This window comes from Hippopotamus amphibius, chromosome 7 (assembly GCF_030028045.1).
Source record: "Hippopotamus amphibius kiboko isolate mHipAmp2 chromosome 7, mHipAmp2.hap2, whole genome shotgun sequence".
NCBI classification, from domain to species: Eukaryota; Metazoa; Chordata; class Mammalia; order Artiodactyla; family Hippopotamidae; genus Hippopotamus; species Hippopotamus amphibius.
Genome location: NC_080192.1, coordinates 45,303,851 through 45,322,080, shown reverse-complemented (window position 1 = coordinate 45,322,080; position 18,230 = coordinate 45,303,851). Strand labels below are relative to the sequence as shown.

Here is an 18,230-nt window from a genome sequence, read left to right as displayed (position 1 = left end):
ATAGAAGGACAGAGGGAGAAGGGTGGGGGGTCAGGGAAGCCTTTCCGGGTTAAGCTGAGACCTGAAAGATGAGGAGTCCAGGTCGTCTGGGGAACTGAAAGAAGTTCAATAGCTAGGATTTGGGATCCCACAGAGGAATACTGTCAAGATACTGCAGGGCACTTGGCAGATTCGGTTTACCGGGACCCTGGATGGGAGAGGTCGTTAGCCTTGGGAACATCCCCTGGGCGAGAAAGAAAACATTCTGCACTTCAACATTCCACCTGAGCTGGGCTTGCCTCAAATTATTCATTCCTTGTTCCCCGCAGGCTCCCACCAGCTGCAGACTGGTGGTGACCCTCGGACAGCCCTGCTCTGCCGGAGACTGCCCACAGGAGCTCCGCTCCCGTTCACGTCGCCCCGGCGAGGCGGCCAGAAGCCCCGCCCACGTCCGGGCACGTTCGCCTGGGCCGACTCCCAGGGGCCGCCCCCGGCCGCGGCGGTCACGTGACCCGAAGTGTGACGTAGGAGGAAGGAGACGCCATTAGAGGGAGGCGGAGAGGGAGCGCTCTTCGCCGTTCCTCGGGTTCCTGACGTGGTGGCTGGGGCCCTTCCTTCTCGGACTTTCCCTCGGCCCTTCCAGGCCTCGCCCGGAGGCGGGAGTGGAGACGGCGCCCGGGATTGGCGGCGCCGGCGAAGAGGGGCAGCGCCGGCCGCGGCTGTGAAGAAGGCGCTGCGGCGGCTGCTGGGAGCTCGGCGCGGCTCTAGGGCTCGGGCGGCGGGGACGCGACGGGATGGCTGCGGCCGGCAGCGGCGGGGCGGCGGCGGGCCGAGCCTACTCGTTCAAGGTGGTGCTGCTGGGGGAAGGCTGCGTGGGGAAGACGTCGCTGGTGCTGCGCTACTGCGAGAACAAGTTCAACGACAAGCACATCACCACTCTGCAGGTGCGGGCCCCGGGGAGCGGGAGGTGGCGCCTCGGGACCCCTACCTCTCCGCGGCTCTGAGGACTCTGCTGCCGCGGTCGTCTCGGTCTGGGCTCTCAGCCCTCAGGCCTGTCACCTCCGCCTTCGGATTGCCTTTCCGCCTTCGCCCTGGGAACGCGCGTTGTCGGGGCAGCCGGGAGACAGAAGGGCGGGCTGTTGGGAGGGGAGTGGAAGGGCCCTGAAAAGTCCCCAGTGTCCCCAGTGTGCCTGCGCGTGTCGTGGAACCCTCATCGGTGGGCTCGTGTTTCCCCTTGACTCACTTCCGCTTGGGCCCTAGGTGCCTTCACCCTACAGTCAACCGAGTGTCAGCCCTTTTTCTTTCTTTCCGAATTAGGAACTTAGCCGCGGATTTGATTTTGCGAACTAGGTGATTTGTAACTTCAGCGTTTACTGATGACTAAGTGTTTGTGCAAGTTCCATTTTGTCCTGTGTTCGAGTAACGTGCTTGTTGGCAAGACGTTCCTCTCCGGAGGGTTTTTGAAATGACCGCTTGCTGGTGTGGGTTACGCAGTTCCATTGCTGCCTGCGTGGGTCTGACTTGTGGGTCACTTATATTCAGCGATGTGGGTCGACCCATACTCACATGGAAACGTCATGTGATTACTGGCTAGCAGTTGGTCCTCAAAGTAACAGCTTAGCTGCTGCTGCTATTTATTTTCTTTGCTTGTAAAGTAGGGCCGGCTTTCATCTGCAGATACATGATTGTTAGAAAAGTGTTAAAATGTAATCATTAATTGGGCGTGAAGACAGGCCTTTGAGGCCCCTCTGTCAAAGAAATCAGTTTTCATGTGTTAGAAGAAAAATATCCAACGAATCTGCCTTTATCAGTTCAGTCAGAGGCGGTCAAGTCTAACGAACTTTGGAGCCTGATTGCCTAAATTCATATCGCACTTCCATGCCTTTAAAGTAGCTGTGTGATCTTGGACAAGTTAATTAACTTGTCTATGCCTAAATTTCTCTGTTAAAATGGCCATAATAATAGTGTCTAGTTCATAGGGTTGTCAGGACAGATATACATAAAAGCACTTAGGCCCTGGACCAGTGTAAGCTCTCCATCTTTATTATTACTACCCCAAATTGCACAATAGATCTTAATTAGTGGTTGTGTAGTGTGTAAGTACATGGACACTATTTAATAGAGTGCACAGTCTCCTAATTGTTGTGACATTTGATGTTTGATGCTATTATTAAACTACTGAGCCTAGAATTTACAAAGATGCTCTGGTTGTGATTCCGTGTTCTATTTTTACACCTCTGTTTTTACTCCTATATAAAGCATACTATCTGAAAACGTGAATGTCAAGGACCTGCACTTTTTCCCTATATTCTCTCACAAGGTCACGTAACACAATTTTAGTAATTATAGTTGAGTGTTATTAGTGTGATCAAGGAAATTCATAGGGTAAATACCCTATGATCAGTTGGAAATTTAGAAATTTAGGTACAGTAATAACGATAGCTAACATCTAGTGAGTTCTTACTGTGCTGAGAATGTCTTCAGTGTTCTCATCAGTCATTAATAGACTCTGAAAGAAAGGGGGGAGAGAGGGCCAAGTACAAAGCTCTTCACAAATCTCACTGTAGTCCAGTGACATGTGACCAGAGGAGTATTTCTCTTTAGATATGCAGAATCTTAGGGTGGGGCTTTTTCCAGACTATGCACAGCCCACAGCCCTCTTTCCTTTTGACAAAATATTTTACCAAGATAGGTAGTAGGTATTTCTGTTGACAAGGAAAAGGGGAAACTCTTCCTTTCATATCTTATGATGCATTAGCTCCTCTCCATTTGGAAATGAAAGGCAGACAAGACTGTGTCATTGTAATTGAACTCTTAATTTTTTTTAAGGTAATTTAGCCCTTCAACCTAAAAATTACACTTTCATTATACATTCCAAAAACATCCTCAAAGCTAAAAGCCGGCTAAAGATTTTTAAATATCTGAGAGGAAACCACTGCAGTCTGTCAATACATAGGAGAGAATGATGGTAGATCTCTAGTATCAAAAGCATAGCATATCTCTCTCATCACAAACAGTGTCTGGATTATGTTCCAGAATTGAGGATTTTGCTGTGTGCCAGTGTATGGAAACAGTATTATATTCAGTCTCCTTCTCTTAGATATCAGATCATTTCATCTTTTTAAACAATCTTTTCAAAGAAATTTGACTTGAGTGAGACCCATAAGACACAGTCTTGTCTGCCTTTCATTTCCAAATGGAGAGGAGCTAATGCATCATAAGATATGAGAGGAAGAGTTTCCCTTTTTTCTTGTCAACAGAACTACCTACTACCTATCTTGGTAAAATATTTTATCTTTTGGAAAGTACACTCTCATGCATTCCTATTTTAAGGACTGAGAGGAACCTAAGATAGTTTATGGTTCACTAATTCAGTCTTTTGTTTAATATTTCAGTCAAGTGATTGTCTGCTTTAGTCTGAACACCTTGGAGGTGAGATGGTAGAGAAGGTGGAAAACTCTATGTCCTGAGGTGGCATGTTTCATTTTTGCACAGGTCTACTTTCCAATTCATTTTTCTGTGTCTAGAGACAAAATCTCTTTCCTTGCTCTCTGAATTTTAGTCATACATGCATCCCTTCTGATAGTTGAAGATGGCTGTTACATCCCTTTGAGTCTTGTCTTTTGGGTTAACAGCTCTGGTTCCTTTTAGTGGATCTCCTATAACATTGTTCTAAATCATATCACTATTTTGATATCCCTTCTAGGCACTCACTATTTAATCATTGTCCTCTTTTCTTAAAATATGACTTGAGTTGTAGAAATGATTCCAAGTGTGGTTTGAACTGTGCACAGAAGTGCAGGCTATCACCTCCCCTGTGGAGAATCCTTTTCTAATACTGAGGTATTATAGAAAAGAGTCTGAGTTTTGGGGGCAGCTGTCACATTGATTAATATTCGGCCTGCTGTCTCAGTATTATTTGCTGAAAGAAAGAGAGGGAGGGAGGGAGGAAGGAAGGAAGACTGAGTTTACATCCCTCAAATTCATTTTTCTTCGATTTTGTAGTTAAATCTTTTTTTCCTAATGAATTTGACCCATTAAAGTTGGTTTTGAAAGATTTTCTCTAATGGTTAGTGCCTGTTAATATCCTTTTGAATTTTGATTTTGTCATTCAAGAAACATTGATGGAGCTCCTGTGGGTCAGGCACTTGGTTGGGTCCTGAACATGCAAAGAAAAATAAGGCATGGACTCTGCTTTTGGATTAGCTACTCATTTTAACTTTGTCACCTGAAGATTTGGTAAGAATGTCTTCAGTGTTCTCATCAGTCATTAATAGACTCTGAAAGAATGGGGAGAGAGAGGACCAAGTACAAAGCTCTTCACAAATCTCACTGTAGTCCAGTGACATGTGTCCAGAGGAGTATTTCTCTTTAGATATGCAGAATCTTAGGGTGGGGCTTTTTCCAGACTATGCGCAGCCCACAGCCCTCTTTCCTCTTGACTGAGAAACAGTCATGAATGGAGTGTTATACGTATTAATGATAGTGGAAACAGAAAACAAGACTGACTGCTATGGGCTACTACCTAGTGGACATGAAGCCTTTAATGAAAATGGCTATTTGTTAGCCTTAGAAACCTCCTAACTTTTTCAGTCTTGCCTGTGGGGGATGTCATGAGATACTTTGTCAAATGCTTGCAGAAGACAAGATACATTGTGTTTTTTTTTTTTCTGCATTAGGAGGCCATATGATGTGGTAAAAAGGGACAGGACTTTGAAGTTAGTTTGTATTTTTGGCTCCACTTTTTAGCCATCACAATTTTGGCAGATTATTGTACTGTTTGTAAGCTGGCTCTTTATCCATGAAATGGGAGAATTTCACTCATAGGATTTTTATGTGGATTAGAGAGCCATAGTATGTAAATCTCCTGGCACAGTGTTTGTTTAATGAATGTTTGTTGTTGAATGAATAGATGGTGCTTAATTTGTGTTGGTTTCTTTCGTGGTAACCCAGTCAAAAAGGTAATGGGATTAATTTGACATGAATTATTTTGAGAATCCATGCTTTCTGAGGGACTGCTACATTTTATATTTTTATACATACATATGTATTTGTTTATTATCCATTCTAGACTTTTGTTTGGGATGGACATTTCTGGAAAGTCACTTCTTTCTTGAAAATCATGACATTTGCCGTACTTTGGTGTTTTAGTACTGCCCCCTTTTTGCCGACCTCCTCTTAGGTTCCTGATAATTATGAAGTAATGTTGTAGGTGAGCTCTCTGAGAACTCAAGATGATTTACATTGTTTACCAAGAAAACTTGATCTTATATAGAGTCTTCAAACTTTCTTACATGATTTTCTCATTGGTTTGGGGCTGTGTTAAACTTGACAGAGACAAGAAAGACAGTTGGAGTGAGGGACTTACTGCTTTTTCTCTGGAATTTAACTGCTGAATTATTTCATACCTGTTACATGTCAAACATTGTGCCAACTGTGGAATATAAAGATGAGTACAGTACTTTAACCAGCTGTTAGCGTTCTTCTTTCTTCTTAAATGTTTGTGCCATTTCGATTGTCTTTGGTTTCTCTCTCTATATTTGTACTTCTGGGTGATCACTTCCTTTTCTTTAGCTGAACCCCCTTTTTCTCCTTACTGTAAGATTATGCACTCTAATTTAAATGCCTTCTATCACTTTCAACTAGTCTCCTGTGTAAAAAGTAACATTCTTTATAATTAGAACCATCGATCATCTTCCGAATTAGAATTCTAACTGGAATTCCACCTATCTGCCTCCTGAAGTCTAGGGTAGGTGCCTGTCATTTGATTAGCAAAGCAGTGCTGTAAAGTTGGCTGGGAAGACAGATAGTATCCTAACAGTTTGGCAAATGAGGAAACTGAGACATGAATTCGATTTCTGAGGTCCCGTATATGATAATGGTGTACTGTTTTTTCTTAAGCTAAGTCGCTATATATATATTTTTTTTCTCATACACCTTAACCTCCTGAGCAACCCTTGGCATTCAGGTTCTAGCAGTTAGTTTTATACTAGATGTCACGGTTCCTGGTCTAGGAATCTTAATTTTCTTGTTTGTAAGATTAATGTTTTGAATGTCTGAAATATCTTCTAAGTAGTTCCTGAAGCCACTTTAGTGTTGATTCAGCCAGTTTGTTTACAGTATCTTTATAAAATACAGTAGTTGAAATCTTTCCCTTTTCCCTTAGTATTTTACTAGATGTGTGTGGGCTATAGAAGGGTGGATGATTTTTTTTTTTTTTTTAAGAAGAGTTTTTCTGAATTACGGCTTTAAACCTCTAATATACAAATATTCTATATCTGACTGCTATTTTCTGCTTTGTGTTTTGAGCTAGTCCTTAGAAGTGACTTTTTGACTGTCCTTTTCAAAGTGTTTACTTGGACTCTAAACTGATTATAATACCTCTTTTTAGAAACTAAGGACAAGAAATGAAGTATTCAACCACCCAGCTTGGTTTTCTTTTTTTCTTTTTTAATTAAAATATATTTGACATATAACATTGTATAAACTTAAGGTGTACATACAACATGTTAATTTGTTACATTTATATATTGTAATGTGATTTTGCCATTGTAGCAATTCATCTTAGTTTTCTGATAGCTAATTTTTATTGCCTTGCTACAGAGGACTAATTTTATGAATTACCTGGCTGAATCCTTTCAGGTCCATGTCTTAAGTTGAAAGTAGTTAATAGATACTTTTTTTTTGTCCCCTGCTTAGTTCCCTGACCAGGGATTGATCGCGGGCCACAGCAGTGAAAGTGCTGAGTCCTAACCACTGGACCGCCAGGGAACTCCCAATAGATACTTTAAATACTTAAGCCTGAAACAATGTTAGTAACTGTAGCAAAAATAATATAACTGTTTAGTTATACACACACATATTATTAATGAAAGTCTGTTGAACTTAGATAAAGACAGGAAAATATTTTTCTACAATTTAGTTGCTATGCCGCATTAGGTATTTTGCTTTGCCAGTGATTAGCAAGAACAAGTGATCTGGCTAACAAAAACAAACAAAAAAACATTAAAACATTGATGAAACAAGTTATGAAAAGACTTTCATTTGGCAAGTATAATTTGTTCTTATTATATCTCTTCTATAATCTTATTTTTTAAAATAGATATTAAAAAAATATCCACTATGATTTCAGATAAGCTGTTGGGTAAATAAGCATCAGGTGCAAATGACAGATGTCTAATGAGATTGTTAAGTCTGTTAATACCACTAAAGTTTGGAAGATGACCTCATTAGAATTAGAAGGAATAATGGTGCTTTAACTGAGGGTTTGGAGGAGTAAGGTGGGAAACGTACCATTACTTTGCTCCTCATTACTTCATGCCTACCCTGAGAATATTTTGGGAGATGAGTTGGTGTCCAGGAACACTTAGTGTCCAAGTGGAGGAGTGCCAGGTTAAGAATGTGTGTGTGTTCTAGAATAGCCAGCTTTGTGCAATGGAAAAAGCACTGTGGAGTCAGACAGGCTTCCACACACTGCAGTACCTGACTGAGTTGTCTGACCTTGGGTGAGTCACTGTATTTCTTTAACTCTCAGGTTCACAGCTGTAAGTAGGGTGAATTACCTACTTCACAGGGTTGTTACAAAGATTAAATGAGAAAACCAAAGCATGATGGCACACAGTATGTACTGTTTTTTTCTTTCCAGATTCCTAGAACCTTTGAATTGACATTGTTTATGCCACCCTCCTCTGCTCTTTCTAGATGGGGTTCCTCACTGAGATGGTGCCAGGGATTTATAAATCCCTTGGGAAAATGAGTGAAAAATTTTTTTGATATGTGCACATGAGCAGTTTTCTTGAGAGTGAGTGGGTTCATAGCTTTCGTCAGATTCTCAAAGAAGTCTATGATCATGCCTCCCTCCCACTCTTACTACCATGTAACAGAATTAAGAACCTCTGCCCAGAGTAAGTATTATATAACCATGAATGATATCTCAGTAGTCTGGCCAAATTAAGTATGCCTCATAGAGGTAGTAGAAAAAAACAAACAGATTTCAACCTTTTGATCATTTGCTGCTATCTTGATGTTATGCAAAATCTTTCAGCCTTCTTCTCAAATATAATTGTTTTTGCTTTTAAAACAGGGGATGTTTGTTCTTTAAGAAAACATCTATAACATATTAAAAACAAGATGTATGTAAAATGAAATGATTTGTATTACAGAACGACTCTTTCTATAGAGTGGGTTTTAAGTGTTTCGTTATAAAGGGGAAAAAAAAAAGAGCAGGGACCCTATGGTAATGTGCTTTACTAGTGCATCAGATATTTGAGTTAAAATAATTTGGTTTATAAGGAAACTTTTAAGAACACATCTCTTATGTAAATTGAGTTATACCAGTCACATTGTAGATGTGTTTATGTACAGTAACAACATTGGCAAGTCTGCTATGGGCAGCACTGTGGTTCCCCCCCCTCCCCCCCATTAGAGAAGAAGTGTTAGCTCACATCTCAGTCTGGAAGGTACCGTAGCATAGTGGTTATGAGTCATTTCTGGAGCCAGACCACCTGGATTTCAAATCCTACTCTGTCACTTACTATGTCACCTTGGACAAGATGCTTACCATTCCTTTGTCTCTGTTTCCATGTCTGTAATATTTGGATAATAATTATCTCTAATCACAGAGTGTTACGAGAAGTGAGTTAATATTGAAAAAGTTTTAGAACACTGCCCATTTCAAGTACTGTGAAAGTTATGTTAAATAAAAAAATATGTAATCTAGTTAACAGAAGACTTATACCCATGAAAAGATAACTTAAAATACAAGGTGACATGTTGTATATTACAAAATTAGGTTCCCTAAAGTTCTTCTACATAGAGAAATTCAGTGTGGGTTGTATGGGTAGTGTGAGAAAGCTTAAAAATTCAAGGAAGAAGAATATAGGTCATGAACTGCTCTTGGGTAGATGAGGTTCAAATAGAGAATAAAGAATAGGCCCAAATTAGAGAGGAATTTTATGAACAAACAGAATTGGAGGGAACGTATAATATAGACTATATGAGTTCCCAAGTAAGTAGAGAAATACTGGCAGCTTTCTTAGGATGATAGTTGTGGACAAATGGTGAAGGTCCTTGGATACAAAGATAAGGCTTTGAGATTTTTATTTGTAGATTAGGGCTCCCTGACTTTTATAAAGGAGAAGCTTATGAATGATTTTGTAAAAAGTGCATAGCACAGTACTTGGTGGAAGGTAAACATTCAATAGCTGTTAGCTAGTATTAGCAATAGTAGTAGAAATGACTGTGTAGTGTCTCACTGTATGGATGGGCGGTATTTGTGTATTTTTAAAAAATTTGCCTATTGGTGGACAGTTATTTCTTTTTTCTTTTCTTTTTTTTTCTTTAATAATCATTGCTGTGATGAGCACTCTTTACATAAAATTGTTTTATATATTGATAGTTCCTTAGGAGAGACTTAGCACTGTCTCTAAACTCACCATGGAAGAGTGGTGGTAAGTTTCACTGGTAGAGAGGAAATGATGGAGCTTTACCAGCTATAAGTCATCCCCCACTCCACAAAACTCACGATAAAAAGGCTATTATGGGGACTTCCGTGGTAGCACAGTGGTTAAGAATCTGCCTGCCAGTGTAGGGGACATGGGTTCCATCCCTGGGTCGGCAAGATCCCACATGCTGTGGAGCAACTAAGCCCGTGCACCAGAACTACTGAGCCTGTGTGCTGCAACTACTGAAGCCTGTGCACCTAGAGCCCATGTTCCACAACAAAGAGTAGTCCCTGCTCGCCACAACAAGAGAGAGCCTGCTCAAAGACCCAATGCAGCTAAAAATTAAAAAAAAAAAAAATTAAAAAAGCTATTATGGTATTAGCTGCCAGTAGGGATGTAGTTCAAGCATACTTATTAAAAATGATAACTAATTAGAGAACTCAGCTATGGATATAAGGGGTTTTTGTTGTTTTTGTTGTTGTTGGTTTTGTTTTTAATCATGGAGGCTTTGGGAAGATAACTTGGCATGCAGACCAGAGAACCAGAGTGTGAGGTGAGACCAAATGTATTTGTATTATGATATAATATTAGACTGGTGGTTGTAGAACTCCAGAGAAAATATGAAGACAAGACTTGGTAGGTTTTTTTTTAGAATATGGGATGACAGGGAGGAAGAATATTCAGTGATGATACTCCTAAGATTCTAAACCTCAGTGACTTGGAGAATGTGATCAAAATACTAATGTTGGAATGGAAAGCTGATTTTGGAGGGATGATCAGTTTAACTTTATGTTTGAAGAAGAGAGGGAGGCATTGAAGTTTACGTATCCATTAGATATTAGGGTAGGAGTCAGATTTTGAGTTTCTTTATGTAACTTTGATATTGAAACAGTACAAATGGTTGAGTTCAAATAAATTATACAGCTAATAAGTGGCAAAACCAAGATTCAAATCCAAAGTTCTGCTTCAAAGTTGATATTCTTAGCCCTTACCCTATGAGTGGGAAATAGTCCTTTATTCATATTTGCTGTCATAACATGTATCTGGTTTTCTCATTTTCCAAGTTATTTCTTTGTTGTTTTGTCACTGAATTTATTTTATACCCTTTTCTGTATAACCTTTGTTTTATTTAATAAAATATCTTGAGTGTAGCTTAGGCCTTGAAAACAGACATTCCTGGATTTGATCTCAGCTCTGCCATTTGTGTCTCTGTGGATTCCTTTAGTTAATCACTAAATCTAGTGGCCTTTTGTTAGTTTTCATTTTCCTTGGGTTACATACAACAGAAAGTCCTTCCTGAAATCTAGGTTCCTTCTCCTTCAGTAATAATTCACTATCCTAGCCTTTTATCTGTTTTACTTTCCATCTCTGTACTTTCTTTTACATAGATACACTTAAATGTGACTGTCTCTGCATAGCTTTGAACTTGGCTCTTTGTTCCTTTTTTAAACATGTCAGCTGACTTTGGTTTCGGATTATATTCTCTTTTCAATTACTCTTTTTTTACAAATTTAATTTATTTTATTTATTGGCTGGGTTGAGTCTTCATTGCTGCGGGCAGCCTTTCTGTAGTTGAGGAGAGCGGGGGCTACTCTTCATTGCAGTGCGCAGCCTTCTTATTGCAGTGGCTTCTCTTGTTGAGGAGCATGGGCTCTAGGCGCATGGGCTTCATTAGTTGTGGCACATGGGCTCAGTAGTTGTGGCACTTGGGCTTAGTTGCTCCTTGGCATGTGGGGTCTTCCCAGACCAGGGCTCAAACCCATGTCCTTTGCATTGGCAGGCAGATTCTTAACCACTGCGCCACCAGGGAAGCCCCCTCTTTACTTACTCTTGATTCTGTTCTCTCTTTTCTGTCTTCATGCACTTAGTTCAGGCCCTTTATGTTTTTCTTTCCAACTTTAAAATAGCCTCCTGGCTCCCAGCTCTAGTCCTGTCCTTTCTTCCTATCGTAGTCATTCTCTTAAACTTCAGCTCTTTAGGATCTATAAGACATTCTCACTGCTTAAAAACCCTTCATTGATTCTCCGTTGTCAACAGTATTATTTCCTAACACTCACTTCTTTGAATGAGTTAGGTATTTCTTTAGGGAAAAAGAAGTCAAGTGAATTTGGGAAATGCTTGTATAAATGCAATTAGTCAGCCTTCCTTTTGGCAGAATCTTAGCTAATGGGCACGGTGAATGCACAAAGGGGATACAGAGCAATATGCAGCAGTCCCCTAATATACCTGACTTTAGTGTACATTAAAAACAGAAGCCAAAATACAAGTCTCGTGTCTTGGAACAGGTTTTGTTGAGACGCACAAGGTAAAGTCCATACATTTGGATATGGAGTTCTAGGAGTTTTTTTTGATTAAGTCAACCTTTGCCTATGTTTGAAGTCTCATCTCTAGCATCCACCAGACCAACTTGAAATTTCCCATGGGGTGGGGAGTTATGTGTTTCAGTCGTCAGTGGCTTCACGCATCTCTCAGGAAAACCCCCTACTACTCCTAAAGGGGAGATCATTACCGTCTTTCTGAAGCCTTCTGTGACTTATCCAGGCGGGCTTTGCACTTCCTTTCTCAGCATTTTCCTTATAGTATACTTGGCAAGACTGTCCATTTTAACAATTATCACATGGGCATTGTGATTCTCTTTATATTTTAACTTCTGCAGTGGACTCCTTGAAAGCTGGAACCATTTCCTTTCATTTCTGTTACACTAGTACCTAGGGCAATTATTAGGTATAGTTTAAATAATTGAATTATAAAATAATTGCAGGAAAATTTCCAATAATAATGGTATTCATACAGTTAAGTAAACTATCAGTAAACATTTCTTTTATCTCAGAAGGCCTTTAGACTCTTTCTATAATGAGTAGGCAAGGGGGCATCAAATTAAATGCTAAGGAAATGTTTTAATGAGGAAAAAACTAAGAAAACATTTAATTACCAATTTTTTTTGTACTTTTCATAGCTCGTGTTCGGATAACAAAATGTTTTCTTCTTAAGATTGGAGTAAAAATAATGTTCTGTCTTCAGTGGAAATACTGTTTAATCATTAATAAAAACTCAGTGATTACTTTTCCTCCCATCATATTGATATGATTCATTCATCTGTAGTTTTTAGGATAAGAAATGTTATTTTATGTGAAACATTGTTTAATGTATATCTCTCTTTTCTTAGGCATCATTCTTAACAAAGAAGTTGAATATTGGTGGGAAAAGAGTAAATCTTGCTATATGGGTAAGTTAACCTTTTCAACTGTATGAATAAAGATCTAGAGTACCTATTCCTGGCACTCTAATAACTAATTGGCTCAAGAATTTCTGGATTCTTTTTTAGTTAACTGAAGGTTAGCCAAAACCTTTTCTTAAATAAACATTTTTTTTCTAAAATCTGGCTAAGAATTTTATCTTGAGTACAATTGTAGACATGAAGAGTTCTATGATAACTTTTCAGCTAGAGAAGGTCAACTCCGTGGGATTCCATGTCGGAGAAAGGGGTGGACAGCCTACCTGGCCTTTAATTCCTCCCCCGACCCCCGCCGTCTCCGTGTTCTAATCATCCAGGGGCGTAGCTAGTGGAGAGTAGGGCAAGGATAATGAGGTAATGGACCTGTTGGCAGGTGGTCCTGGTGCATGGTCTTTCTCTCTGTTATGAACCTAAATTTAGTGCATGGTCTGTTCCTGGCTTATAATGCCATTGTGGCCATTCTGACCCTTGATAACTGAACTGGTTTTTTAGTGAGGGTTGGAAGATTGCTGAGGGAGGAAGGTTGGGGAGGGGAGAAGTAATCTTTACATAACAGTAAAACATGAAATATTGATTATAACTTGACTTAAAAATTTTTTTTGTAACCTGTTTTGTTTCTTTTTACAGTGTTTTGGGGTTATCTATAAATGTATACGTCACTTTCCAATTAATCAAAAGTTCACTGTAGTTAAAATAACAGACGTATTTTTTCTTCTGCTCTAATAAGAGTTTATTGCTTTATTTAGGATACAGCAGGTCAAGAGAGATTCCATGCATTGGGTCCAATTTACTACAGAGATTCAAATGGAGCTATTTTAGTTTATGATATAACAGATGAAGATTCTTTTCAAAAGGTATTCTCTTTACTTATGGGTAGATGACTTTGTAGAACAACACTGATATTTCAAGTCTGCATTAACATGCCTTTGTTTACTAATGTGATTAGCCTTGGCTTTAAAGGTAAAGTGTAGTTTGTACATCAGTGATGACCACTCATTTTTTAATGGAGTATTTAATTCAGGCTAACAATATGGATATCATTTATTAATAGTTTATTACATGGCTTTCTTAGATCTTAGGAAAGGGAAATAATCTGAAGTAAAGCTTCAGAGAAATATAGAGGCTTTTTTTCTTCCTATTAAAGAAAAATCACATACATTTTTTTGATTCTGTACATACTGGGCACCTGAAGAGTTGGTATGGCTGAATGGGTGGGTTCTGTAATTGGGGGGAGGAAAAAGAGGAACTAAATCAAGTTTAAGCTGTTTCTCCCCACTAAATTTTCTGGAAGATATAAATTTTAAAAGGACAATCTAGGTAGTGTTTATTTTTTAGCTGCTGCTGCTTCTTTTTTTAACTGCACACTAAACAGTCACCAAAAATAAAGAATTTTTAAAGTTGTTTGGGACCAAAAATGAGTGTCCATTGAACTTACCTCTGAATTCTCATCACAATTAGGATTGTGAGTAATTACTTATTTGATCTTTTCTTTGAAAGCCCTTCTTGGAATAACTTTGTCAAGGGTGTGTAACTAAAAGGGGTAATTTCCAAGGCAGAAACTTTTCTTGCCTTAAGTTACAGGTTTGTGCTTGTTGAAATTACTTGCCTTTTTAGTTTTTTATTTTTTACTTATTTCCTAGTATTTAACTGAGGAAGCAGAGGTACAACTTAGCCCTTAGATTATTAATGTCATGTGGAAAAACTTAGTCCAAGGAGTAGAAAACTGAAGCAGTAGGTAGCTTTCAGATTTAATGATATTTTAAAAAGTTACATATTTGGGGTGCTGTTTGTTATCCCTTTCCTGCCTTTTTGGCATAAAAAGAAATGGTTTAAGTATTCTATTTCTTAAAAGAAGGTGGAATCTATTAGGTTGAAAAGTGACCAGTTATCACTTGCTGCATAACAAAACCCCCAAAACTTGGTGACTTAAAACAATGATTTATCATTTCTCACGGTTTTGAGGGTTGACTGGGCAAGTCCTTTGCTCTTTGTGGTGTCAGTGGAGTCACTCATGCAGCTGCATTGCACTGGGGGTTTGGCTGGGTGGGGACCTGGATTCAAGAGGGCCTGGTTTTCTTTCACAAGGCTTCTCACTTCATTTGGTATCTCATTCTCCAGTACTCTCTGTGCATGCTCTCATTATTCCATATTCCAGCCAAAGCTTCGTATGTGACAGCTGGATTCCCAAGAGTGTAGCTGCCAGACCTTCTTAAGGCTTTAGTCTGGAATTGGCATGTCATTAGTTCTGCCACATTCTCTTGGTCAAAGCAAGGCTAGCCCAGAGTCAAAGAGAGAGGAAATAGACTCCTGGCAAAGAATTTGTGATCATCTTTAACTCATCACAGAATGTATGGGGGTAATGAATAGGATGCCTGTGGAGGGGGATCTGATTGCAGATGAATAACAACTTTTTAAAAAAATTAGATTTAGTAGGTTGTGATACTATATGCACAGGGAGTAGGGTAATACGTAATTGGATTCTGGCATGTTTCCTTTGAAGTGATGCGGATGTACATTTTATACCAGTACTATCAAATTTTCTTATGTGAAATCAACTAGGGGTGGAAGTTAAATGATTCTCTGAAAATGTTATACGTATATGTAAATAAAACAGAAAGATGGGACTGTACTGCAAAAAGTGTAGTTCAATGGTATTATAAAGATAAGGTAGTGATATTGATTACTTTTGTTTTTGTAAAGATTTTGTGTTTACTACAGTTCTTTAGCATTCTTGCAGAAAATAGGAGTGTGAAACTTTGTGCATAGCAGCATATGCACAGTAAATGCTTACCATGCATATCTAATGTAATTTTTGTAGTTTATAGATGTGTGTGTATTTTTTTAGGAAGGTATATAAGTTCTGTGTGATTTGATTACATACATATTAAATTTCATTACAAAAAAATGAAAGTAAGTATCCTAAGTTTGTTCTTTATCCTGTTTTATTGTGATCAGTATATTGAAAATCATGAGTTCAAAAGATTACTTAAGTTCAGCTTACTCCCAATTGTGCCTACTGCTGTGCTCCACCCACAGTGAAGAATCGGTTTGCCACTAGAATCATTGTGCACCAGTGGTTCTCCACCAGGGAACAGCAATGTCTGGAGACATCTTTGGTTGCCACACCTGGAGGATGGTACTGGTAGCTAGTGGATCGGAAGCCGGGGATGCTGCTAAGCATCATACATTGCACAAGACAGTCCGTCACAACAAAGAACTATCTGAGCCAAGATGTCAGTAGTGCTGAGGCTGAAGAAACCTATCATACACCAAAGGATAAAATTTTATTTTACTGTTTTTGGTACCCATATACAGTTTGTTTTTCCTTTAAATGTGTGACACAGAAGTGCCTATGCCCTCTATTGAGGACTCAATTGGGGTACAAAAGACTTTTAATTAAGCCCATGTTTTCTTAAGTCTAAAGTGTTTCTCTACAAGCATCTATTATCAGAGGCTGGAACGGGCATGTTTTTGCTTTGGTGAACAGCTTTGCTTGGATTTATGGACAGTTATGAAAGTTTGTAATTAGAGATGCTTCTGTTTATACTTATATGTAGATATAGATAGAAATCTTTCCATTGGATGTTTGTGTGGGGGTGGTTTGTGATGTAAATGATCCTACAGTGAATCATTCCTAGTAACAACCAAATACATGGACTGTTAGACAAAATTTTGAGGTAGTTTGACAATGTTGAGTTTTAGGGTGTTGCAATGGTAGTTGTTGTTACAGGATTTGTTTTAATATTTACTCTTTTGTATACACAGGTTAAAAACTGGGTCAAAGAATTACGGAAAATGTTGGGAAATGAAATCTGCTTATGTATAGTTGGTAAGCATCATTACTTTTTAAAAATGTCCTTTGTTTCTTTAACACTTTATTAAAGAATAGTAAATAGGTGTTCTCATTTTAAAGTTACACGAGAAAAGAAGAATGGTATTTTAGTATTTAATATTTGAGTATAATTTAGGATTCGGAAGTGATCTTTCAGGAGATTCAGACATCTGTACTTCAAGGAATGCCTTTGGGGAGCAAGTAGAAAGCCCTAAACATGTAGGGCTTCAAGTGCCCTAGCCTTGCTTCAACTTGACCTTTAGTTTTTCATCATAAGGTTATTTTAGAGAAGAAGAGTTCGGCAACTACTTTACAATATAATTAAAACCCATGACTTAAGCTGTGTTCTTGCTCTGTACATTTAACAATACACATTTTTGAGTTAAGGACAAATTTGACTCCAGAGATATAAGTAGATCATGATATACTAGATTGGAGAAATATTCTTAATGGGTAAAGTAAAAGAACTCTAGAGCTCACTCTTGGACTTCTGGCATTTCTCTTTGGTTTCCTTTTTCTTTAGATTATTATTTCTGTGATATAACAGCTAATTATTGAGCAATAAAGTGTTCCAGACACTGTGCTGTGTACTCAGTGGACATTATCACATGTAATCCTCACAACCCCATGAGGGCTTTGTAGAGGAAGCTGAGCCCTGGAGATACGTACTTAATAACTTGCTCAGTAGGATGCAGCTTTCAGAGATGGGATTCAAATTGAGGTCATTGAGACTCTTCTGCTTATGTTATTAATCCTTATGATGAATAGCCTCAGGCTGTTTTCTCTCTTCCTTTTTATGTAACTGTTAAAATGGCTTGGGAGAAACCAGGGTAGTTTTAGTGGAGGACATAGAATGCAGTAGTCACTATGGGCAAATTCTGCTTTTAGCCTTAAGAATTTCTTTTTAACCTGAGTTTACATTTCTTACACTTTGTCACCATTGCATTGGTAAACTTTACAGGTCCAGATCAAGGTGCAAGTTTTGGGAGAGTAACAAGTGGTGATCTGGCCTGCTCTTTAGTCTAGATGCTAGATGTTAGGCTAGATGGTGGGAATATTTCAGACAAGAACACTGAAGTAGTAGACCACATAGGAGTTTGGGGCCAAAGCTGCAGCTAATCATTAGTGAGTTTGGTCTGCCTTTGTCTAGTATATCAGGCTTACTGGGAGTGGAAGTAGTCACGGTAGGTGAATGACTGAAGATTTGATCATTTGGGATTCTGGTTATCTCTCAGAAGAGAGGAAGGAACTAATATATTCTAAGAAACATAGCTAACATATTCTTAAGAAAGTCAAAGAAGGGACTTCCCTGGCCATCCAGTGGTTAAGACTTCGCCTTCCAGTGCAGGGGGTGTGGGTTTGATCCCTGGTTGGGGAGCTAAGATCTCACATGCCTCATGGCCAAAAAACCAAATCATGAAACAGAAGCAATATTGTAACAAATTCAATAAAGACTTTAAAAATGGTCCACATCAAAAAACTCTTTAAAAAAAAAAAGAAAAAAAAGAAAATTAAAGAAGCCTCAAGAACTTGTTGCTTGACCAAGGTTATAAAGTAACATTTAAAAAATTAGCTGGGTGGGAATTTGCTGGCGGTTCAGTGGTTTAGGGCTCTGTGCTCCCACTGCAAGGGGCATGGGTTGGATTCCTAGTCCAGGGAACTAAGATCCCACAAGCCTCGAGGTGTGGCAAAAAAAAAATTAGTTGTGTGAATAAGCTTAGGATAATTAACTTAAACTTTG

The 18,230-nt window shown here is 38.9% G+C and overlaps 1 protein-coding gene across 1 annotated transcript in view; it reads left to right on the top strand.

The window, feature by feature from the left end:
- Positions 1-504: 504 nt before the first annotated feature.
- RAB21 (RAB21, member RAS oncogene family) overlaps positions 505-18,230 on the top strand; it is a 28,157-nt gene continuing 10,431 nt past the window's right edge. Inside the window, exons 1-4 of the mRNA XM_057742935.1 lie at positions 505-923; positions 12,589-12,648; positions 13,404-13,511; positions 16,423-16,486. Coding sequence (XP_057598918.1) covers positions 774-923; positions 12,589-12,648; positions 13,404-13,511; positions 16,423-16,486 — 382 coding nt within the window. The 5' untranslated portion in view covers positions 505-773. The remainder of the gene's footprint in view (positions 924-12,588; positions 12,649-13,403; positions 13,512-16,422; positions 16,487-18,230) is intronic.